The 25,205-nt window shown below is 48.3% G+C and overlaps 2 protein-coding genes across 2 annotated transcripts; one reads left to right on the top strand and one right to left on the bottom strand.

Moving 5' to 3' along the window:
- The first annotated feature begins 3,881 nt into the window (after positions 1 to 3,881).
- On the top strand, positions 3,882 to 4,892 carry LOC147979322 (uncharacterized). The gene has a single exon (XM_087546839.1). The coding sequence runs from the start codon at positions 3,963 to 3,965 to the stop codon at positions 4,662 to 4,664; it is 702 nt and encodes a 233-aa protein (XP_087402965.1). The 5' UTR covers positions 3,882 to 3,962; the 3' UTR covers positions 4,665 to 4,892.
- Positions 4,893 to 8,684: 3,792 nt separating this feature from the next.
- On the bottom strand, positions 8,685 to 15,005 carry LOC125543686 (Chaperone DnaJ-domain superfamily protein). The gene is made up of 3 exons (XM_048707135.2): positions 14,440 to 15,005; positions 11,947 to 12,016; positions 8,685 to 8,956 (listed from the first exon to the last, which is right to left on the bottom strand). Exons 1-3 carry the CDS (start codon positions 14,859 to 14,861, stop codon positions 8,894 to 8,896), a joined length of 555 nt encoding a protein of 184 aa, XP_048563092.1. The 5' UTR covers positions 14,862 to 15,005; the 3' UTR covers positions 8,685 to 8,893.
- Positions 15,006 to 25,205: the final 10,200 nt, after the last annotated feature.

Genomic DNA, 25,205 nt, shown 5'->3' with positions numbered 1-25,205 from the left:
GTCCCCGTGACTCACAGATTACTTCCAAAACCAGATGCAGGTGCCAACGATGCCAGTGCAGGGGACGCGACCGAACTCAAGTGGGAGTTCGATGAGGATTTTGGACGTTACTATGTTTCCTTTCCGGACGATCAGTAGCGGAGCCCAGTTGGGGCGGGGGATCTTTTGCATTAGGGGTTGTCTTTCTTTATTTGGTTCCATAGTCGGACCTTGATTGTATTCTGGATGATGTAATGCTATATTTATGTATTGTGTGAAGTGGCGATTGTAAGCCAACTCTTTATCCCTTTCTTATTCAGTACATGGGATGTGTAAAGATTACCCCTCTTGCGACATGCCTACTATGCGGTTATGCCTCTAAGTCGTGCTCCGACACGTGGGAGATATAGCCGCATCGTGGGTGTTACACCGTCGTGCTGACGAAACTCTCCCTCGGCCTCAGCTGGATCTAGAGTTCAAGGGACGTCACCGAGCTGAACGTGTGTAGATCGCGGAGGTGCCGTGCGTTCGGTACTTGATCGGTTGGATCGCGAAGACGTTCGACTACATCAATTGCGTTACTAAACGCTTCCGCTTTCGGTCTACGAGGGTACGTGGACACACTCTCCCCGCCCATTACTATACTTCTCCTAGATAGATCTTGCGTGATCGTAGGAAATTTTTGAAATACTACGTTCCCCAACACTGGGAACGAGGGTACCCAGACTTGCCTGCCTGCGGCCCACGGTGTGGCTCTATCGACGGCCTGGTACGGCCCACCTTCAGCATCAACAACTCAAGACCCTCGCGAGGGGCCAAGCCTCGCGAGGCGGACAACATCAAGACCTCCAAAAGGAGCGGCCTCCTCAGGCTGGCTCCTGAGGAGCGGAGATTCCTATGCAAGTCTAACCTCGTGAGGCTCAGGTGATGTGAGCCATGACGACCAAGGCCAGGCGGGTGCCAGTGGGTGCAGAGCAACAATTTCCTTTTCGGTGCTAAGGAGGCAAAGCGCAGGCGTGGAGTCCCGAGGAATCAACTAAAGGTTTTCGTTCTTGTGCAACAAGACCAAGACTGCCAGGACGGAGGTCATCGCCGAGCCCACCGTGGCGTCACGACCAGAGGCTTTTTGCAGGCGAAGACTATTTTTGTCAAGATAACACGTATTAGTTGTCTCCCTTCGAATTTGGCCATTGTGGGATCCCTTCCCGCCTTCATTTCGGAAGAGGACCAAGGCCACTATAAATAGGACTTAGCCACCACCATAGGGGACGACGAGGAAAAGGAGACCGGATCGGATCCATTCCATCCTCACCAGCTCACCAACTCTCTCGAGCACAAGAACACACCTCCTCCCGAGGTTGTTCTCCCACTGTACTAGTTCACCCTCAGCCCCTCGAGGCCAATCCAGTACAAAGCAGGAGTAGGGTTTTACACCGCAAGGTGGCTCGAACCTGGGTAAACGGTTGTGTCCCGTTTCCTTCTAGTTCGTCGAGATAGGCCGTGAGATTAGCGAGTAGGCAGACTGGGGAGGTTGAGTTCTTCGCACGCACCCCAGAGTTTGAACCTCTCAAGGGTCTGCGGAACCCGAAATCCGACACCAGCTGCGCCGCAGCGACATCCGCGTGCCCAAGGCCAACACCTCGGCGCCTCCCACCCGTGTCGCTCGAGCGATCGCGGGAGTGCTCCTGGCCATCCTGCCGCTGACGGCCGCGAGCGCCCCTGGAGAGGGAGCGGTGGATGCGGTCGCGCCATCCCTCCTGCGCACACGGGCCGCCGTCGCGGTCGTTGTCGTCGTCGCGCCGTGCCGGACGCCTCTCGTCGCATGACTGTCTAGCACGACAGTCACCACGTCGTGTCGTGCCGTCCACCATACGGGGGAACCACGTGAACTCGTAGATGTCAGCTGGCGGCGGGTCGTCGTCGTCACGAGCCTTGGAGTGGTCCTCGTGCAGGTCAAGGTGGATCAGCACGCGGTGACGCAGGCCGGGCCGGCCACGGCGCCGGTGACCGCGGGCGGGCAGCGTGAGCCACTTCACTTTTGGAATGGTGTTAGGGTTGGACGTCCATGCCCAGAGCGCCAGGTAGCGCGTATCCTCCCAGCGCAGCGACTTCTGCTTGATGTAGTCGAGGGAGCACCCACGGCCGATGACGAACGCGGCAACATACTCGTTCCAGCCATGGACAGGGACCCCCTCGATGCACAGGCGAACGTAGGCATCATGTCCAGCGTGCGCCTCGAGCCTCCAAGCATGGACGAAGAGAGAGGAGTTGCCGACAAGAAAGTCGCCGCGGTTGACCGCGTCGGCACAGTTGTGCTGGTACATAAACCTGACGAGATACTGCTCGGGGAAGTGATGCACCACACTTACGTCTGCCTGACGGAAGCCAAAGGTGGTGGCGAACGCAGCTGCGGCGATGTGGCATGGGACATCCTCGCGGGCTCCTTCGAACCAAGCCACCGCTGCGTTGGTGGAGAGCAGCGCCGACTCCGCCTACATCTCCGGCATGGCTGGGACGACGACGAAGTCCTCCTCCGGCCGGTTGGCCATGTGTCTATTACCAAACGCCAAGGAGTATGGCATTTACACCAAACGCAAGGTTCATGGCGTTTCGCCTTTGCCACATTAGCGCCAACTGCGGAAGTGTGGGTCAGGGCTAAACGCTATTGATCGTGGCGTCTGCAGTGCAATTGAAACACCAGGGATGTTGGCGTGACCAAAAAAGGTCAAATTCGAAAATATTTTTCAAACGAGGTCAATTCGTGCTAATCTTCACGTATAAGGTCAAAACAGTGATTTCGTCTCAGCGATGCTGCCTAGCTGCTGCAATAATGATTCTCCGCCGTCCACTGACCATGTCAACTGATGTGATTGACTGATGATTGGCTGCGGATAAAGGGAATGGAATATGGAATCCTTTTGGTCACTCGACCCGGGCCAGCTCGCCTCTGCTGAAAGCCGATCCACCTCCATTCCATACATACTCCTACTACATACTCCATACGGCCAGATAGGCCAAATGCGTACCACATCGGGCGTGGGCCCGGGCTCTGACAACGCGTTTTGACTCCCCGTCTACGAGGCGACGACTCTTTTCTTTCTTCCTTTTTTGTGTTGAAGCAAGGATCAGAGCAAGACGACGGGAGCGTCCATGTGTGCCAGGCAGGACAGGACAGTGTCGCCGTCGTGCCGAGTCGGTATCCAACGTTATCAACTGAATGCTGTTCACACACCGCCGCACAGCACTGCTCCACTTGCTAACCATGCTTACTGGAGTACATTCTGTTGGTTATTCCGTACGGCTTACTGTATGCACAAAACAAGCTGATGCCGAGCACTGTGATTAGTTTACTCGTCATCTTTGCAGGAAACTGCTGGCTGATTAAACTACGGATCGAGCAGTTAAGATCTGGTGACATTACATAAATATTTGCAGCTCCTTACCTCGGCTTGACGCACACGCCTGGATTCACAAGGCTAGGGGAACAAGGCAGCCCTGGCTAGCTTGGGCAGCAAGAAGAATGACCGCCACAGGGCCACGCTCGCGAGTGTCCTCTGGGAAGGAGAAAGAAACCGGAAGAGAGAGAGAGAGAGAGATTAGACAAGGAAAAGAGGCGACGTGGCGTGATGAGACGATTAGCCGGCAGGGTGGGTGTGGCACCGGCAGCGGCCAGCAGCACACACTCGGCGCCGTGTCCACCGCGCTCGCTGCGCGGCCCACGCCGCAACGCGGTTTCTCCACCCCCATGTCGAATCCCCGCTCTCTCCTCACTTCCTCACCGTCATCGTGAACCCTACCAAAATCATTTAACTTTTCAAAAGAAAAGATTATTGCTCCGCTGGCTCTGGGTACGTCCACCATTCCGCGGCCAGCGCCATCCTGTATGCCGCTCACTCCCTCTATAAACCCCCCGCCGCGCTCTCACTCGGCATCAGTCACCTTCAAACCCAATCCAGGAAGCAAAGCTACTTCCTCTCCCTCCCATGGCCAACAGCTGCGCGAGCCTTGACACCACCTGGTCCCACCTCCCCGCTCCCGCCCCGGCTCCCTGGCCATACGCCGCCTGGTTCTCCCCCGCCGCCGCCGCCTTTGAGAACGACGCGCTCGCCACCGCGCTCGCTCGCGCCTCCGCCTCGCCGTCCTCCCCGACCCCTTCCTCCTCCACGACCACCACCTCCTCCGCGTCCGAGCTGTCCTGCACCCCGTACGACGCGCCCGCGCTGCCCGCCGTAAGCTGCAGGCCAGCCTCGGCGGCGGCGGCGGCGCGGCACTGCACGGGCCGCGTCTCCAAGCGGAAGCCCCGGGTGTCCCGCCGCCCGCAGACCACGTACATCACCGCCGACCCGGCCAACTTCCGTCGCATGGTGCAGGAGATCACCGGCTACGCCCTTCCCGGCGCGGAGAGAGCCTCCGCCGTGCCAGCGCCGCCCCGGCCGGACCCGCTCGCTTTCGTGCTCCCGACGCTGGACACGTCCGCCTGCTTCTTGCTGGACCAGGGCCAGGCGCCCTCGCTGCCGCAGCAGCGTTGGGAGGACAAGACGTCGGGCGGAGCGGCGGCGGCGACAGCAATGCCCGCGATGGCGGACGACTCGTCGCTGCGGCTGATGCAGGAGCTGGAGGCCATGATGAGCGCGCCGCCCGCCGTGTCCTCCTTCCCGACGTTGGAGAGCTGGGGGATGATCTGAAGTTCTCAAGGATTGGTCTTTTTTCCTTTTCTTATGCTACGTAGCGCTTTTAGTGTCTTGTCGGTCCTCCCGATGTGAGGATCAGATGGGCGGAGGTGGTAGATGATTCCTTTTTGTTGAGATCGTAGTAGTAGGAGTTCTGTAAAGTGGATTAGTGGCGGTCAATGATGATGTTAATCACTTGTAGTCTAATCCAAGTAGTAGTAGTACTGCATTACAATTTACAAAGTGTTGTGCTGGTGTTATGGTCTTAACCGTGCTCTGCCTTTCAGCTACGCACGTAACGTAGATGAGCAGAGATTTGGAGCGTTGCCATCGTGCGCTGCGACGTGAACGGTGGACGAGATTAGAAAGAACAAGAGTTAATTGCTTTTTTTTTGAAGAGTGGGCGACTCCTGCTGGTTGTTTCTGGCTATGCATCTACTCCTATTTTTCTATCTAATACATTGACATGTGGGACCCACATGCAGATGCAGGTATGGAGTGAAAAGTTACCAGCAGACGACGAAAAGTACCCGGAACACAAGTTGTAGAACCGATTTATGTACCCCCGGGACATGTGGTTAGCAAATTCAAAATTCACGTAGAATGGATTTATGTCATTTTTTAAGTTTATGTATGAATATGTACATCTAGTGCAAGTTTATATATCAAAAGTGTAATTAACTCTTAGAACAAATAGCTGCATGGTTCTATGGCTGTTTTACAGTCGTAGGATGACGTATTAATGCTATTTGTAGTGTGGCTTTCCTTACCAGACAGACCGGGACACACCACCCTCTCTCTCTCTCTCTTTGACAGAAGAAGGGACACACCACTCTCATGACAGCGCACACCCGCAGGAGTGGCGGTGCCGGGCCATCACAGATTTTATGAAGTTTGTGTAAAACGAACTCGTGGACTCGCCTAGTGGAGACAGAGTCAAGTGACGGCACACTGAGCTTGCGTCTGCGTGCATGATTTTGTTGACAAACAGACAGCAGCTGCGAAACTGCTGCTTCTTTCTTTCTTTGTCAACGACATAGTTTGGACAACCTTGCAGGCACATAAATTTCACTTGACATGACACAAGCTCTCAACACTACAGCATGTCTGATTTAGGGCTTTAAACATAGCTTCAAACACTAGCCTCCCGAAGCCCAGGCTGTTAGAATGGATAGAGGGAGAGAATTGGCCGAATATGATGGATGTATTATTGAGCCTCGGAGGTGAGTATATAACCCAAATATATCTCTAAGGATAAGACACCTCTTCTAAAGATAAAGTAGGACACGGATTACAAATCCTAGACTACCAAACACATAACCCAAATATATCTCTAACACCCCCCCCCCCCCCTCCCTGCAGTCGTAGCGGTAGCGTTGCGGACAACATGAGCATCACGAACGGTCAGACTGAAGAGAATAGCAGCCGACGGCTGGCATCCCTCCGCAGTCGTAGCGGGAGCGTCGTGGACGGTGTTGCGTCGCTGGCGCGTTGACTGTAGAGGAAGCCGTCGAGTTGCTCAAGCGAGGTGATAGCCCTTTGTGCCGTTATCGAGGTAGCCGAGAGCGTGGGTGGTGTAGCCGTGGTCGAGGTAGCCATGCGAAGAATGCCGTGGTCAATGTCGAGTCGGGGTGGCCGGTGTCGAGGAAGTCGTCATGGAGCCGCGGGCGCAAGGAGGCACCGAGTTAGTCATGGGCGAAGTGGTGTCGAAGTAGTGGTGCGCCGGGAAGAAGATGGTGTTGACGAAGCGTTGCGCCGAGTTTGCCAGACCTCGGGACACGTCGTAGACAAAGGCACACGTCGGTGTTGCCAACACCGGGCATGCGTAGACGAACGAAGACGAAGTTGACGAAGCGCCGCACCAGGCTTGCCAGGCCCGGGGACACGTCGTGGACAAAGGCACAGATCGGTGGTGCCAGCATCGGGCATGCGTAGACAAGGGACCTGCACGAGCTATACGCCATGTCAAGGAGTCGTAGGGGTCAGCAGAGAAGGAGACTCGACGGCGGTTGCGGCGCCAATCGGCGTGGGGCCGATGTCATCAATGGTGGTCGGAATGGTTGAGGAAGATGACGGCGTGGTCGAGGAAGATGACAGCGACGCTGCGACGAGCTGGTGCTGGACGAAGACGAAGGGGGTGGACTGACGGCGTGGCTCGAGTGAGCGAGTGGCAGCGGTGCCGAGGAAGTAGAGCGGTGGCAGGGGCTTGAGGACGCGCCGACGGCGACGACTAAGTTAGGAGCACGACGACGGTGCTCGAAGTAGGCGAGGAGAACCCAACAGCGTGACGAAGACCGGCGTGGGACGGTGGTGTTCCCACGCCAATGGAGGCGGCACGGCGTATACCACGGGAAGTCGACGTGCGATGACGGCGGAGTGGACTGCGGGCCACGACGCTAAGGCCTGAAGGGGCGACGCAACGGCGGCAGGCAAGTCGGGGCGACGACGGGAAGACCTTGGGGCGGCGGTGTGGACTGCGTGCCGCGACGCTACGTCCCGAAGGGGCGGCGTTGCGGGGGAGCGCGGGTCGGTGCAACCGCGGGGACGACCTCGGAGCGGTGACAGGGAACCGTGTATCACGGCACTACACCCCGAAGGGGCGACGCAACGACGACACACGAGTAGATGCAGCCGTGAGTAGAACCACGAGGCGGCGGCGCTGCGGCCCGACGGGGCGACGCAACAGTAGACCGCTGCTCGATCGGTGGAGGGGCGCGCTGAACTCGGGGACGATCTTCACGGGACATGCGGAGGCGCGCGCAACCGACTTACAGGTCGGTCGCCCGACGTAGATGAGGTGAATCGCGGCGGCGGGCGGGTGATCAATCCGATCGCGCGCGAGGTTGGAGACGTCGCTCGGTGGAGGCGGAGTGCGGGATGAAGCCGGCAACGACGGGCGGCGTGGGATGACGCGCGGACGAGTGCGTCAGCAGCGACGCGCGGGCGGCCAACGCAACAACGTCACCCGAGCAGCCAGGCCCGAAGCGGCGAACGCAACGTCGTGTGGAGGCAGGCCATACATACGGGACGGAAGCGGGAGGTGATGCAGGAATCTCGGTCGAAGCAGGGCGGTGACGGCTGACGTAGAGCGATGGGCGGGCAGACGCGCGAACGACAACCGTGACGGGCCGCCGTGTCGTGCAAGGCCGTCGGGTCAGAGAAGAGGCGAAGTGGTCGCGTCGGTGTCGGAGTAGAAGGGCAGGTGGGCGGCGGCGGGCGACACAAAACGATCGTAGATCGAAAAATCAAAAAGGAAACGCCGATCAAGACAACCGGCGAGAAAGAAAATTCCGGAGCAAGGGCTCGAGAAAAGACTCTCTAGGGCAGCCGGTCAACACGACAGATGAACCCTAGGTACGGGTGGCGTGGCCCCAGCGACGGACATGCAGGCCGACTGCCCAGGGGCGGCACGCGGGGCAAAAAAGATGGGCTTCGGCTAGGGTTTGAATCGGTTAGACTGATACCATATTACTCCCTCTATCTAAGTGTGTAAGTCATCTTAGGCTGTGCACCGCGACCAAGGCGGAGTGAAAAACGAGAGAATTTAATATTTTTTTTGCTAATCAATAGCATTGCATGCAATGAACTAACCACTGCATGTCATGTTTGTTATTCTTAAGTCATTAAAAGCATACACAACCCACGTCTCTTATTGATTGATGTCATGAAACAAGAAACGACGAGGGAGTTAATATACCATATCTAAGTGTTTTGAGATTATTTGATTTTCGTAAGATGACTTACACACCTAGACGGAGGAAGTAGAAAGAATAGAGGAAGAGAATTAGGAAATATGATGGATGTATTATTGAACCACGAGGACGAGTATATATTCAGTACAAGACTTAAGGGCAAGACACCTCTCCTAAAAATAAGGTAGAAGACGGATTGCAAATCCTAGACTACCAAACACATGTAACCCAAATATATCTCTAATACAGGCCAGCCTTCGTACCCACCATTCTGTCTGTACCATTACAATACACAATGCGATTACTTGCAGATTCCGAGGAAACAAAGCATGATTAGAGGAGGTTAAAAGACAACTTGTTTGAATCTTTGCACTGGAAGAACCTTAGGCATAGATGCACATTACAATCATCCACAGCTACGCTGATCAGGTAATCAGTCGTCACTTTGTCACAAATATTATTCCGACTGTACAGAAGGATCTGAACAACAATATGCACACTCGTTTGTCTATGTACCAGTGTACCACAATTTGATGGAACCTATCTACTTCTCTACCTATTCCCCTTTCCCCCTTTTACCTTCTCAATCGACTCCATTGCTTCTTCAAATGATTTCTGCATGGCAAATAGACAAAACACGACTTCATGTCACTAGTAGTAAGTAGTAATCGTTTTTTTCTACAACACCAGTACTACTACTAGTAAGTAGTAATAGCAAGAATAAGATTAAGTACTAGTCATATGCTGATGATGCCTGACACAATATTTATATAATTATAATAATCCTCCTCTTTGTTTCTCACTCACCCTACCCAGCATAACTAAGCTGCCCGAGGGGTTTCTTATCACCTCTACACATGAAATTACACACCTAACAAAACTGATGTACGGGAGTAGCTAGGCGTTGCAACCTCTAAATCTAAGTATACCACCCTGACGTACAGGAAAAAAGGTGTAAGAGATATAAAGTACTATGACAGAAAAGTTGTAATCAGAGTCAAAATAAGACACATTTTTACTATCTTATATAAGCAAGAAAAGAAAGTGTGTGAGCTCATTATAGCCGCTACTGCTAAGCATGCCAATAAGATTTGGTGTACATATATGTGTAGAACATTTAAACTCAATATATGGTTTAGTGAACGCAAATTCCTCAAGTAAACAAGAATAATCATTTCTACAAACTGTTAAAAATATCGAACGATATTTAAGGTAATCGGCCAGTTAATCCTGAATCCGTAGGTCAAGGATGCGATAACACCTTATCCATCCAGCGGATTAATCGGCTGTCAGGCCGATTTATTCCACTGGGGCGGTTAACTGAATAGAGGGAGAGAGAAATTTGGGCTCCAACATTTTGGACCATTCCCTCCTTTACCCCAAAACTGGGTGTTTTATAGGTCAGGCCCTTCTCACTCTCCCCTCCCCTCCCGTAGTAACCCTCATTGGAGGAGGCTACGAGCAGCCGGCGTCATCCGCCGGAGGTGCCTGCACTCCTCAAGGATCCAGGCACCAAGCCTCTTCCTCCCGCTCGAGCCCGCCGACCCTCCCCCTCCCCGAGACCAGCAGCACAGCAGACGAGCTTGCCTCCCTTCTTCTTCCTGCTCCAGGTCGCCGCCCCCTCCCCAAGCAGTCTGTGCTATATGCTGATCTGCTTTGTGCTATGCTATATGTTGCTCCTGCTCTGTGTTATATGCTGTTGCTGCTGCCGCTGCTGCTTATTGGCTCTCCATTATTGATGCTGCTGCTGCATTATTGCTATATGTAGCTAAGATAACAACAACAACAACAACAACAACAACAAAGCCTTTAGTCCCAAACAAGTTGGGTAGGCTAGAGGTGAAACCCATAAGATCTCGCAACCAACTCATGGTTCTCGCACATGGATATCAAGCTTCCACGCACACGTCCATGGCTAGTTCTTTGTCCATACTCCAATCCTTCATATCCCTCTTTACGGACTCCTCCCATGTAAAGTTCGGTCTACCCCGACCTCTCTTGACATTATCGGCACGCTTTAGCCGTCCGCTATGCACTGGCGCTTCTGGAGGCCTGCGCTGAATATGCCCAAACCATCTCATACGATGTTGGACAAGCTTCTCTTCAATCGGCGCTACCCCAACTCTATCTCGTATATCATCATTCCGGACTCGGTCCTTCCTTGTGTGGCCACACATCCATCTCAACATGCGCATCTCCGCCACACCTAACTGTTGAACATGTCGCCTTTTAGTCGGCCAACACTCAGCACCATACAACAGTGCGGGTCGAACCGCCGTCCTATAGGACTTGCCTTTTAGCTTTCGTGGCACTCTCTTGTCACAGAGAATGCCAGAAGCTTGGCGCCACTTCATCCATCCGGCTTTGATTCGATGATTCACGTCTTCATCGATATCCCCATCCTTCTGCAGCATAGACCCTAAATATCTAAAGGTGTCTTTTTGAGGCATCACCTTCCCATCAAGGCTAACCTCCTCCTCGTGCCTAGTAGTACTGAAACCGCACCTCATGTACTCGGTTTTAGTTCTACTAAGCCTAAAACCTTTGGATTCCAAGATTTGTCTCCATAGCTCTAACTTCCTATTGACCCCCGTCCGACTATCATCGACTAGCACCACATCATCCGCAAAGAGCATACACACCATGGGATATCTCCTTGTATATCCCTTGTGATCTCATCCATCACCAGAGCAAAAAGATAAGGGCTCAAAGCTGACCCTGGTGCAGTCCTATTTTAATCAGGAAGTCATCGGTGTCGCCATCACTTGTTCGAACACTTGTCACAACATTATCATACATGTCCTTGATGAGGGTAATGTACTTTGCTGGGACTTTGTGTTTCTCCAAGGCCCACCACATGACATTCCGCGGTATCTTATCGTAGGCCTTCTCTAAGTCAATGAACAGCATATGCAGGCCCTAATTAACCTACCAATGAATGGGTTACCGATAAATTCAGTTAATAGGCCGATTCACCAATTAATCCCTACTCCTCACCTGACCAAGCAGCTACAAATGACCAAGGGGTTAGTTTAATTACATCTGAAAATTGAAAACTCTCAAAAACTGATGTTCATTTTCTTACCAATTGGAAATACAACTTTGAAAAACATGAAGCTGTTCCATAGTTTCCAAAGGGTGGTTCATCATTGGAAGGTACAAGAAAATCCAAACTGAAGCATTCTAACTACCAACTGGGAAAAAGAAAAGGGCATCTCCATCATATTCCGCACTTAACCTGAACTTATCAGTGAATTGCAATCTTTCTAGCTTAATGAACAAACTGGACGCATTACAGTGATGGTCACAATCAGATAAGGAGAAGGTATCACATGGACAACGTTAAAAGGATTAAGTTTCACCATTTGATGTTTTGTACCACCTTTTCCCTTCTAACAATTCTAATAAACTGCATATTATAAGCTTCACCCAGCTTTTGTCACTCAACAACCAAATCAACTTGCTCTTGACGGAAATAAATTCAAAAGAACAAGGGTTAAATCGTTAAACCAAAGGAACTCATGTGGATACTGAGAAAAGAAATAAATGAGAATGAAAGTTACTCTAGATAAAGCACTAGAAGTTCACCGGCTATATACACTTACCCCAGAGTTATTCATGTTCCAGAGTTCCAGAATACTTCCATCAAGAAAAGCTGCACCAGAAAGCAATACACTGCAGTGCAGAATTATCATCATCAGCCATTGAACTCAACCGCTATCATAATAAAAATAATGGGAGGCCATTCGGACTAGAACATTTGATATTACTACATAAAACACTAAAGGGAATCACATGAGTTTGCCATGTTAAGCATATGGATCTCCTGGTAGCACACGCCGTGACCGATCAAAATTTAGCACCCTCTAGGACATTCTCTCAGCCGTCTGGGATGAGTTATGTTGACATGTGCACGTAACATCTACTTCCTCTGTTCTTTGGCTGGCCACTGAATGTGGTCGAGTCTTCGAGTGAATTTCCCATCAGAGTATAAGTGCATCAAACTGTTTAATGTCACTCAGGTTATTCTGTTTGAGTGATCTAGTGTTATTAATACCTGCTATTACTTTCTAGTACATGTATGTCTATTCTATCATGATTAATAGTTTATTTGCCTGGACATCAGTTTCATGTTGCCTTGTGTGGAGCTATCTTGTTCTTCCCATACTAGCACGATCAACAATACTTTGTATGCTTTGCGCTCTCCTGCCTACACTTAATCAGTTGGTTAGTGGGTTAATTTATCTCTTGGGTACTGACTTGCAATTCAATTAAAAGTAATTCAGTTATTACTTCATATTGCATGTATTTTTCAGAGACACTCCAAACATCACTAGAGAATAACTTGTCATTGTGACATCGTCAGCTTTAGCACTTCAAACATCACTAGAGAATAACATGTCATTGTGACTAATCTTCATATTTAAGGACTGAATACTGAAAACATTAAAGATGGCAGTCTAAGTACGTTAGTATCACTTACCCTAGAACTTGTGGTGGGTTATACTACAGGTGACACCTGATGGCTTGCCAGCAGGAGGTGGATCTTGAGGTAGCAAACAAAACTGCTGTGTGTATGATCTTTTCGGAGCAGCTCTATGACATACAAATTTATCGTGGAGCTACGGGGTGTGTTAGACCACCAATTCGTGGTTTCAGAATCAGGGTGCTAGATCTAGGTGGTCGAACAATACCACAACAACAAGACAGTTGATAATGAGTCAGTGATAAGGCAGTCCCACGATCCTACAACAATAGTGGATAAGATGGCTCAATCCGATGTTCAAGACAACTCCAAGTCTGTTGTAGGGGCATAATTCCTAAAATCTCCATCATGGAGAAGTTTTGCCATCGCACTTAATCAGAAATGAGAGGGCATGAAGTTTGATGACTCAACTGCTCACCAGGATGTGGAGGAGAGACGTGGCTTGTGTCACACATGACAGGGCATCAAAATCCAATCTAGTAAGCAACAAACTCTAAGGTGCCACCTGCTTTAAGTGCAGTGAGGTAGGCCAAAAGGCCAAGATATGTATGCCACGACAGGGAAGGCGGGAAGAATGGCTCGCAAGGGTAGAACTCTAGGTGTGGTTGTCGGTGAATCTAGTACCTCACTGTATGATTATTCATTATACCCTTGTTCTACTTATAGGTTATAGCATGTCAATTGTCAATCCATTGATTGGTTGGTTCATACAAGAGCCGAAACTCATGCATGTGCCAACAGTTCTTCCTTTCTTGATAGGAAACAGCTCAGGTCTGCTGCTTTTGGAGTAGGGAAGGTTGACTTGAAGCTTACTTTGGAAAAAACTATCACTCTGGGGAATTTGCTGCACCTGCGTTCGTTAAAGAAGGCTATGTCCAATGTTGAGATGGCTTTAAATTGGTTTTCAGTCCAATAAACTCATTATTTTCAAATCTGGTTCATTTATTGGAAAAAAACTGTGTGCAGAGGCTTGTTCCATGTTAGTTTGTTCAATTCCTCGGATAGATTTGTTAACAACACTCACGCTCACATTGTTCCATGTTAGTTTGGCATTTAAGCCCCTCACTACTAGTCTACTAAGCATTGATTTTAGCACCAATCTGTGTCATCTAACCCATGATCATCATAGGATTTATGAGCTGACTTCACCGACTCATCATCAACCACCATTCCACCAAGAGTAGCCATATATCATGTCAATTTTAATTTCACATTTATGAATTAGAAGTACTCTGTCAACAGCCAAAACAGTTATGAAGTAAGAATGCCATTGCATGAGGTGGAACAGGTATTGAAGTCCAAAATATATGACGAAATTTCTTTGGAAAAACGTCTGATTCTGTTTTTTGGAACTGATTGCCAGCTCCAAGCGCATCCATATTTGACCGAACAGCAGTGATAACAAATATTCAAGTACTTGTGGTAACCCAATTTGGAGGTTTGGTTCTGTTTAATTTCTTACACCAAGATATCCATAAACCACTGTGTAACAATCATGCAATGGTATTGGACTCTCTCTTGAAAGTTGAAAACCTAACAAAATTAGTGCAAGAGCCCTCTGCGCGGCGCCATAGGAACTCAAGAAAGAAAAGTATCGATGCCAATTTGGTACCTGGAGAAGCCGAGATTGAGAAGGAACCTTCGCCGAGTCATCGCCTTCAGCAACAAGCCCCAATCGTATCCCACCGATGCGCCTCCGCCTCCCGGAGGCGGCCGCCGCCAAGAACTTTCTCTGTGCCCGTAGCCGTAGCCGTGCGAACACGAGGAGGAGGCCCAGGTGGAGGAGGATGTGCGGACATAGGAGGAAGAGCGGAGACGGAGGTCGTACTCGGCCCTCCTTTGGTCGTCGGAGAGGACGTGGTAGGCGTCGGAGGCCTGGCGGAAGCGCCGCGCGGCTTCGGCTCGGGCACCGGCGTCGCCGGATTGAGCGTGGCGGTCGGGGTGGTCGCGCAGGGCGCGGCGGCGGAAGGCGGCCTTGACCTCGGCCTTGGTAGCGTCGGGCCGCACCCCAAGCGTACCGTAGTGGTCGCCCATGGCGCGCAGAGGGTTTCGCCTCCCTGCAGAATGGATCGCGAGCAAGCACGACGAGGAATCGAGGAGGAAGGTGACGACGACCGCATCGTGGCCGCTCTTACCGCCGCCCGTTCTTCCAGAGCTATTAGACTGATGGCCGGGCCGGGCCGGTCTAGCTTATTTGACTAGCCCACTGATACATGATTACCGGTCATAAATTTAGAATAATCTTGTCTAAAAAAATAGAACAATCGATTCTCAGCACTCAAAAAAGAATAATTGACTCTCAAACAAAATTTAGAATAATTGCTTTAGGATTAACTGAAAAAAGATTTTAGTATTGTGATTAGAACACCTGATCATATGCAAATAAGGGGTGGCACTAATCAGACTTTTGGAGATTCCTCATGACCATGGCCTTCTTGTGGTGTGGAGGTGGTTGATGAAGTGGTAGCAGACACGTCGTAATTGTGGAGGAAGCCCATGGACGCCGACACTGACCATGGAGGTGGCCACCGATGTTCTTGGATCCCTGCAGCGTCCTTGTATGATTGGTGGTTGGGAGTGTTAGGGTTTTCCCCGTACGTGTATTATCTCTCTCGCAGCAAAGATTTCAAGCTCTTCTTTATATATATATATATATATATATATATATATATATATATATATATATATATATATATATATATATATATATATATATTACAATGCCCGTGCGTTGTCACGGGTTTTCAAAATATTTTGCCATAACGCATATTAAATTTTATAAATGTCAGTTGATAATTTTAAAACATCATCCAAATCCATTAGTTCTTATCTCTGACGAACAAAAGTGGAAATAAATTTTATACTACATTATATAAGTATAGCAAACATGATCGTGCGTTGCAACGGAAGTAAGTAAATAAATATGTGCTTAGAAACCTGAAAAAAATTGACCATAATGAATAGTTAGTTCGATACATAAGGTTTTCATTAATATGATCATAAGCATCATCGTCACGAAAATTGTTCATCAGAAGTTTAACTGACATAATGAACGTAGCTCAAGACTCCCAATGGGTCTACATCCTCTATCTCCAATGTAGATAGCACTCCCCGCTTATCCTTTTTTCTATCCTTGCCTACATGATTGTGGTGTCCAGTTCGCAATATGTCCAAACGTGATCAATTTCACGACAATGAGCACGCCTCCCCCCCCCTCCCCCCCGACGTGCACACATGTCGCTGCATCCACACTAGGGAAAATTTAAAACTTTAAAAACTATTTTGTCAAGTTGGACATGAGGACGCCCTCTGCGCCCTGTACCTGTCTCTACATCTTTCCTCGTATTCCTACTTGTTTTTGCACAAAGCATGCCGCTACATAGCCTATTGCTATGAATTTAGTCAACATTGCGGAACTGTGTCACGACACATTAAGGGAGGTAAAAAGTTCGGCAGGGACAGAGTGATAGGGGAGGATATAGATGCCAGGCGAGACATGGCGAGACGTGATGCCGGCGTCTAAGGGCACCAGCGGGTCGAGCGAGACGGACTTCTGCCCAGCAGCAACGTTGAGAAAGAAGTGTCAATTACAGGCGCCGACCAGTCTACGCGTATTATGGGCTTATATGGTCTAGTTTTAGTTTTTCATATCAAGATGATTTGTTTTTTTTAATTGAGCGATTCGTATCAACATGTTTGATGCACCTTTGGATTTCAATGAATCTGTGATATATGCTTTTTTGGATCATATTTCAAAGTTACAGTTCAGCGATTGGTGTTCTCCTATGCCAAACGGACGCCGCGCTGGAGACGCACTCACGCATGACTTGAGACACGCACACAGTCAACCAGTTATCCTATATGCTTCGACGCCCATGTATGTACTACACGTCACACACCATGTTTAACTGGACAGGGCCTCCGCATGCCAGCCACGCACACCACACACACAGCCACGAGTCAGACACATGCAACAGCAATAAGCACAGCTGCTGCCGCCGCCAAACCCGTGCAGGAAAAAGGCTGGATGATCCATCCCACCCATACCATGCAAAAATGAAAGATGACTCCCATCTCTCTCTCTGCTTGGAATAATGGTGGTCCTCACTTCGCTGCCTCTCCACCACTCCTCCTCTACCTTCTTCCTCCCCTCTTTCTCCTCCTCCACGTCCTACCTCCGCCACACCTTCCCATCCCTGCCATGGCAGGCTCCCTCTCCTGCCTTCGCCACCACGACTCCGTTTCTCCATCCCTCTATTTTCCCTACAAGAACACCCCGCGCGCCATGGAGTTTGCACTGGACCTCCCCTGCCTCGCGCCGCCGCCTCATTAGCCCCGCCGACGGAGCGCGCCACCGCTAGCGGACCAGGGCGCTTCCCCTGCGGCACCTCTCTTTCTCCCTCTTTTCCTTCTCCTCCCTGGATCGTCCTCACCCCCCACGCATCTCTCTCCCTATCTGTGTTCCAGGAAACGACCATGGCCGAGTGCCAAGCCGGATCGAGCTTTGTCGCCCTCTGCTATCTGTCGCGCCAGCCAGCCTCATCTACGCTGAGGTCCTGCAGCCATCCCACCGACTCGGATCTCGCCGGACCCGTCCGGATCGGGACCCGCGTTGCCCGCCGAGCTTGCCACCTGCGCTGTCGCTGCCTCTTCTATCGAGCACGAGCTCGTCCCTGGACTCCTCTGCTCGCGTTGACCCGAGCGAGCGAATGCCGATGACGCCCGTAGACAGCACCGCCGTGGGTGCACCCTGCACCTCCTACTCCCGCTACCGTCTGCTGCAGCAAGGCGCCGCCTCGTCTCCCCTCCTTTCTCCAGTTTTTCCTTTCCCCGTCTCCTTTCTGACAGGAGCCCAGATGCCATGAATTCGCCTAGGAAATCGTGCTCCGGCCTTAATCTTCGTCACCGGCGACCCCCTTCCTCACCGCCCGCCTCTGAATCCTCCCCAGCCCCTGCAGTGTACGGATCCGTTCGCTGCAAGCTCTAGCCGCCGCCGCCGTTCTGCAGATTGCGGGTTGAATAGACGAAAATACAGGGTCATGTTTGTAAATTCGAAACGGTTTTTTGACTTACTAAAACCGGTAGTGCGGGTTGATTTCACGGAACTATATGGGGGTTTCTGTAAATATGCGCGACGGACCACCAGAAGCATTAGGTGCTTTATTATTAGGGGAAGAGGGGAAGATTGTCCGTGATTTCAACCTTCATGGAGTTGGCCAGCGATGACGGCTCTTTTCACTATTTTGACCCTTTTAGAAAACTTTCGCACAAAATAAACTTTACACAAAACTATTTCACGATCTGATCCTTTTGGTAACGCCATAGGCCATGGCGTTTCTTCTCTATTTAGAAATGCCGAGCTAGCTAGCGTTGCTGGCCTGGTCAAGACGCTACGTGGCAGGGCAAAAACGTCAAAGTATGCTTGTAGGATCTAGAAGTAGATGTGTCTAAGGGGGGGGTGATTAGACACTTCGTGCTAAAGTTGCAATTTTCAATCCTTTTCGGTTCAAGTGGAGTTTAGGCACAATTTCAATACACACAATACATATCAAGCAAGCATGCAAAGAGTATATGAGCAGCGGAATGTAAAGCATGCAACTTGCAAGAATGTAAAGGGAAGGATTTGGAGAGATCAAACGCAATTGGAGACACAGATGTTTTTCCCGTGGTTCGGATAGGTGGTGCTATCCTACATCCACGTTGATGGAGACTTCAACCCACGAAGGGTAACGGTTGCGCGAGTCCACACAGGGCTCCACCCAAGGGCAACGGTTGCGCGAGTCCACGAAGGGCTCCACCCACGAAGGGTCCACGAAGAAGCAACCACCCACAAAGGGTCCACGAAGAAGCAACCTTGTCTATCCCACCATGGCCATCGCCCACGAAGGACTTGCCTCACTAGCGGTAGATCTTCACGAAGTAGGCGATCTCCTTGCCCTTACAAACTCCTTGGTTCAACTCCACAATCTTGTCGGAGGCTCCCAAGTGACACCTAGCCAATCTAGGAGACACCACTCTCCAAGAAGTAACAAATGGTGTGTAGGTAATGAACTCCTTGCTCTTGTGCTTCAAATGATAGTCTCCCCAACACTCAACTCTCTCTCATAGGATTTGGATTTGGTGGAAAGAAGATTTGAGTGGAAAGCAACTTGGGAAGGCTAGAGATCAAGATTCATATGGTAGGAATGGAATGTCTTGGTCTCAACACATGAGTAGGTGGTTCTCTCTCAGAACAAATGAGTTGGAATGATGTGTGTGTTCTGATGGCTCTCTCACTGAATGAGAAAGATGTGGAGGGGTATATATAGCCTCCACACAAAATCCAACCGTTACACAGTTTTCCAATCTCGGTGGGACCGAATCAATAAACTCGGTCTGACCGAAATAGTAAACCTAGTGACCGTTAGGAATTTCGGTGGGACCGACTGGATCAACTCGGTGGGACCGATGTGCTAGGGTTAGGGTAAATCCAAACCTCGGTTTGACCGATTACTCAAACTCGGTGGGACCGATTCGGGTAATAGGTGAAACTGAGATTTGGTCAAGCAAACTCGGTGGGACCGATTGCATATCTCGGTGGGACCGAGAATATTGCAATGGGTAACAGAGAGTTTGCAAGCCCATCTCGGTGAGACCGAGATCCCATCGGTGAGACCGAGCTGATTAGGGTTTGGCAGTGGCTTATGACAAGTGAAACTCGGTGGCGCCGGATAGGAAGAATCGGTAGGACCAAGTTTGGCTTAGGGTTTAGGTCATATGTGGATATGGGAAAGTAGTTGAGGATTTTAGAGCATATCATTAAGCACATGAAGCAAGAGGCTCATTAAGCAACACCTCATCCCTCCTTGATAGTATTGGCTTTTCCTATGGACTCAATGTGATCTTGGATCACTAAAATGTAAAAGTGAAGGGTCTTGAGCTTGAAGCTTTAGCCAATCCCTTGTCCTTAGCATCTTGAAGGAGTTCCCACAACCTTTAGTCCATGCCGCTCCATTGTTGAACTTATCTGTAACATGCTGGATAGAAGTGTTAGTCCAACAAGAGATATGTTGTCATCAATTATCAAAACCACCTAGGGAGCACTTGTGCTTTCAATCTCCCCCTTTTTGGTAATTGATGGCAACATACATCAAAGCTTTAGATAAAGATATACAGAACAACAAGTAAAGCTTTGGAAGAACATGTAGCAAGCATAGGCTCCCCCTACATGTATGCACTCATGTAAATATGAAATATAGAGGCATGTGAGAGCATAATCATGACAGAGTAGGCAATGTGTTACATGTATCTTGGCCATATGCATCAGAGCAAAAGATTATTAAGGAAAATACCTTCATGCTCATTAGTCCTTCTTGCAAACAGTATGTACATAAGCAAGAACTCCTCATACTCATGATTTTGATGCATATACTTACCTTGTGGTCTCGAGTTGGCTTAGGATGGAATGAACCTGCAAACAAGGTTAGATAACACAGGTACGTCCACTAGCCAGAGCAAACAAAAGAAACCACAAGAATGCCAAGACTGGGATGACATGTAGAGAGTGATAACATTGGATTCAACATGTCCCCAAGAATAAAGATATGCAATGAATTTGGCTGATTTCTTTTCCCTTAGGTGTCTTGCTCCCCCTGAATCTTACATGGGATATTGGGAGAAGATAGGAAACAGAAAATCAGAGCTGAATAGAACTTAATTCAAATGAGTTCATATGAACATGTCTTTCCCCCAAAAAGACATGTGGCATCTCTCCTCTTGAACATCAAGCATCTGGGATCCTTGAGTATTTTTCTCTCCCTGGAGATCTCTCTCTCCCCCTTAACAACATCTGGGATCCTTGAGAATTTCTCTCCCCCTTAATACTTTTTCTCTCTTGGTGTGATCTCTCTTTCCTACAAGCTTTGATGTGATCTCTCTCTCCCCCTTTGACATCAATTTCCAAGAAGGTTTTTCCTGGAATCCGTCGAATAGGTTTGTGATGCTTGTGGAGGACAAGATTCATTGAGTGGAGCTGGATCAGAAGAAATATAGAACAAGTGGCAAAATGGTTTTTTGATTACAAAGTCGGTGGCACCGAGTGGCACATTTCGGTGGTACCGAAAAGATTCGGTTGAACCGAAATTTGCAAGTCGGTGAAACCGAGTTTACACAGAGAAAAAAACACTTGTCACCTCAGCTCACTAGTCAAGTAAGATCTCACAAAGATTTGCAATGAATTAGCTGAAGGATTTGCAAGAAATTTGATGCAGAAATATGCAGAACAAAACAAACAGGAAAAAGTGAAAGTTTATAGATGAAGTTTTTTTTGTTTGAGAGAGAAGGAAACAAATATGCAAGGAACAAATGCAATAACTCAGAAAAGGACACAAGAGAACTTCATCTAGAATTGGGCGGTGACATAGTCACCTATGTTAGAGTATATTGACTTAGGAGTCAAGTGAGGACACTTGATCATAGGTCATACTCATCGTTTAAGCTCAAAATGGGGTTACCATTTTTCGTTTAAGCATCTTGATGTATTCACATCTTGTTGAGTTGCTTTGACTCATGTCTTGGAGTAAAGCTTCTCTAAGATGGAATGACATACCTTGGGTGGTGATGTGGTTCTTGCTCATGTAGTTGAACTTGTGTGGGTGCTCAGGGTTGATGTAGTTCATCAAGAGTTGGGAGCACCACTTGGAGTTTGAGTTCATCTACCTACATGGGTTAGTTCTTGCAAGGAAGAGCACTTGTGTATCCAAAAATGACAATCATGAAGCTTAACATAGAGTTTGTCAAAGGATATGTTTGAATGGTTTTGTGCTTCCTTGTCTTCAACCACTATTGTGTAGAGTCTTGGTCTTGTAGAGATTGCTCAAGATGTGAGTGAGTCGCAATCTCATGGAATTAAATTCAACCAAGCACCTACATGGGTTAGACAACATGCAAGGTGCAAATATATCCAAGACATAAGATAGTTATCATAAGAGATACATCATGGATTAGTTATAAGCTCATGTCTTGCATGTAGCCAATGGAGTTTCTACTCCAAGTTCGAAGCATCAATGATGTTCAATTCTCCTCTCAACCTGCAAAACACTTTCTCATCAAGCGGTTTAGTGAATATATCCGCTAATTGCTTATCGGTGCGAACATGCTTAAGATTGATGTCACCCTTAGCAACATGATCTCGAATGAAATGATGACGAACTTCAATATGCTTAGTTCGAGAATGTTGTACAGGATTATGACCAATTTTGATAGCACTTTCATTGTCACAAAGCAGTGGAACATGTTTCACATAAATCCCATAATCTTTAAGAGTTTGGGTCATCCAAAGTAATTGAGCACAACATGAACCAGCGGCAATGTATTCCGCTTCGGCGGTGGATAAGGATACCGAGTTTTGTTTCTTGGAAGACCAAGACACAAGAGATCTACCAAGAAATTGACAAGTACTCGAAGTGGACTTTCTATCAACCTTGTCTCCGGCATAATCTGAGTCGGAATAGCCAACAAGATCAAAAGAAGACCTCTTAGGATACCAGATGCCAAAATTTGGTGTATGGATTAAATATCTCACTATCCTTTTCACAGTCTTAAGATGACAATCTTTAGGAGCAGCTTGATATCGTGCACACATGCACACACTTAGCATAATATCGGGACGTGAAGCACATAGGTATAACAATGAACCAATCATAGAGCGATAAACCTTTTGATCAACAGGTTCACCATCTTTGGTCAAATCATTATGTCCACTAGTAGGCATGGGTGTAGACATACCTTTGCATTCTTGCATATTGAACTTCTTGAATAAGTCCTTGGTGTACTTTGTTTGACAGACAAATGTACCTTCCTTAGTTTGCTTGATTTGCAACCCGAGAAAGAATTTGAGTTCACTCATCATAGACATCTCAAACTTCTCTGACATTAGCTTTCCAAACTTTTCACTAAAGAGAGGGTTAGTTGAACCAAATATGATGTCATCAACATAAATTTGGCATACAAATAGTTCTCCATTAACCCTTTTAGTAAAAAGAGTAGAATCAATTTTACCAATTTCAAAACCACTTGTAGTAAGGAACTTGGTCAAGCATTTATACCATGCTCTAGGAGCTTGTTTAAGACCATAAAGAGCTTTGTGAAGTTTGTAAACATGATTTGGTTTCTTAGGATTGACAAAGCCGGGAGGTTGTTTGACATAAACTTCCTCCTCTATTTCTCCATTTAGAAAAGCACTTTTAATGTCCATTTGGTACAAGGTGATATTATGGTGATTAGCATAGGCAAGTAAGATGCGAATGGACTCAAGTCTAGCAACGGGAGCATACGTCTCACCATAGTCCATACCTTCGACTTGTGTGTATCCTTGGGCGACGAGACATGCTTTGTTGCGAACCACTTGTCCATCTTCATCTTGCTTATTGCGAAACACCCATTTGGTACCAATGATGTTGTGGTTGTTGTCAGGCTTCTCAACCAATGTCCAAACTTGGTTTCTCTCAAAATTATGTAGCTCTTCATGCATGGTGTTTATCCAATCCGGATCTTCCAAAGCTTCTTCAACCTTCATTGGTTCAATGCTCGAGATGAATGAATAGTTTTCACAAAAGTTAGCTAAACGAGTTTTTGAGCGAGTGATTCTCCCGGTTTGTATATCATTGAGGATTTGCTCGACGGGATGATCTTTGGCAATTCTTGCTCGAACTCGTGAGAGCTTTTGCTTGGGTCTTTGTTGAGCATCTTCTTCATCTTGTTCTTCTTCTTGGCCTTCTTCATTGTTGACGTCGTCGTTCTCTTGTCGTGGTGGAGAAGGAGGTTGTTGATGTTCATCTTGATGTACTTCCTCGTTTTCTTCATCTTGGTGTGGCCCACTTGTGGATGCTTCCGTGTCGATTCTTGGTTCACCTTGTCGTGAAGTAGAAGCTTCCACTTGGACGGACGAAGTACTCTCCTTCACCTCTGTTGGACAAATTTTGCCAATAGACAAGTCTTGAATTGCTTCTGAGGGGTCTTTGTCTCCTACATCAATTGGCAATTGCTCTACTTGCGAGCCATTAGATTCATCAAACTTCACATCTACCGTCTCTTCAACCTTTCGGGTGAAATTGTTGTAGACACGGTAAGTGTGAGAGTTTGATCCATAACCAAGTAGAAAACCTTCATGAGATTTAGGAGCAAACTTTGAACGACGATGCTTATGAAGAATGTAGCACTTTGAGCCGAATACTCGAAAGTATCCAACTTGAGGCTTGTTACCGGTGAGGAGCTCGTATGCCGTCTTGCCGAGTAGCTTGTGAAGATATAAGCGATTTGTTGCGTGACAAGCTGTCTCAACCGCTTCTGCCCAAAAGTGCTTTGGCGTCTTGCATTCATCAAGCATTGTTCTTGCCATTTCGATGAGCATCCGGTTCTTCCTCTCAACAACTCCATTTTGTTGAGGTGTGTATGTAGCCAAGAACTCGTGTGAAATCCCTTCTTCGTCAAGAAAGGTGTCCACATTTGCGTTCTTGAACTCTGTTCCGTTGTCACTCCGAACCTTCTTGATCTTCACATCAAACTGATTTTGGGCTTTCCTAGCGAAGTTTCTGAAGATCTTCTGGACCTGCGACTTGTCATTAAGAAAGAACACCCACGTAAATCTTGAAAAATCATCAACTATAACTAGACCAAAAGAATTTCCACCGAGACTCTTGTAGGCATTGGGACCAAAAAGATCCATGTGAAGCAGCTCGAGTGGCCTCCTTGTGGTCATGATGTTCTTCACGGGATGTCTTCCTCCAACCTGTTTACCTGCTTGACAAGCACTGCAAAGTCTATCCTTATCAAATATGACATCGTTAACTCCAAGGATATGATTTCCTTTAATAAGCTTGTCAAGGTTTCTCATGCCAACGTGACCTAGTCGTCTATGCCACAACCAGCCTTTTGAGGATTTAGCAACAAAGCAAGTTTTAGGTTGTGCCTTTTTAGAGAAATCGACAATGTAAAGATCACCTCTACGCATACCCGTAAAGACCATTTTATGATTGTCTCGACGAAATACTTGGCAATCTACCTCAGTAAATAGGACGTTCAAACCGAAATCAGCAAGTCTAGATACTGAAAGTAAGTTATAGCCAAGAGATTCAATGAGCATGACATTTTGAATGGAACTATCATGTGAGATGGCCACCTTACCAAGGCCAACCACTTTACCCTTTGAATTATCACCAAAGGTGACATATTTTCGAGGGCCGTTGTTTTCAGCAAGCTCACGGAACATCTCTTCATCTCCGGTCATATGATCAGTGCATCCACTATCAAGAACCCATTCCTTTCCTCCTGATTCATATCCCCGAAGATTTGCCATAAGACCAAAATGTCTCATTGCATTATCAAGATCAGAGTCACTAT

The sequence above is a fragment of the Triticum urartu genome, chromosome 3A, assembly GCF_056163025.1.
Source record: "Triticum urartu cultivar PI428250 chromosome 3A, HENAU_Tu73, whole genome shotgun sequence".
Classification (NCBI taxonomy): domain Eukaryota; kingdom Viridiplantae; phylum Streptophyta; class Magnoliopsida; order Poales; family Poaceae; genus Triticum; species Triticum urartu.
This window is presented reverse-complemented; position numbering and strand designations above follow the sequence as displayed.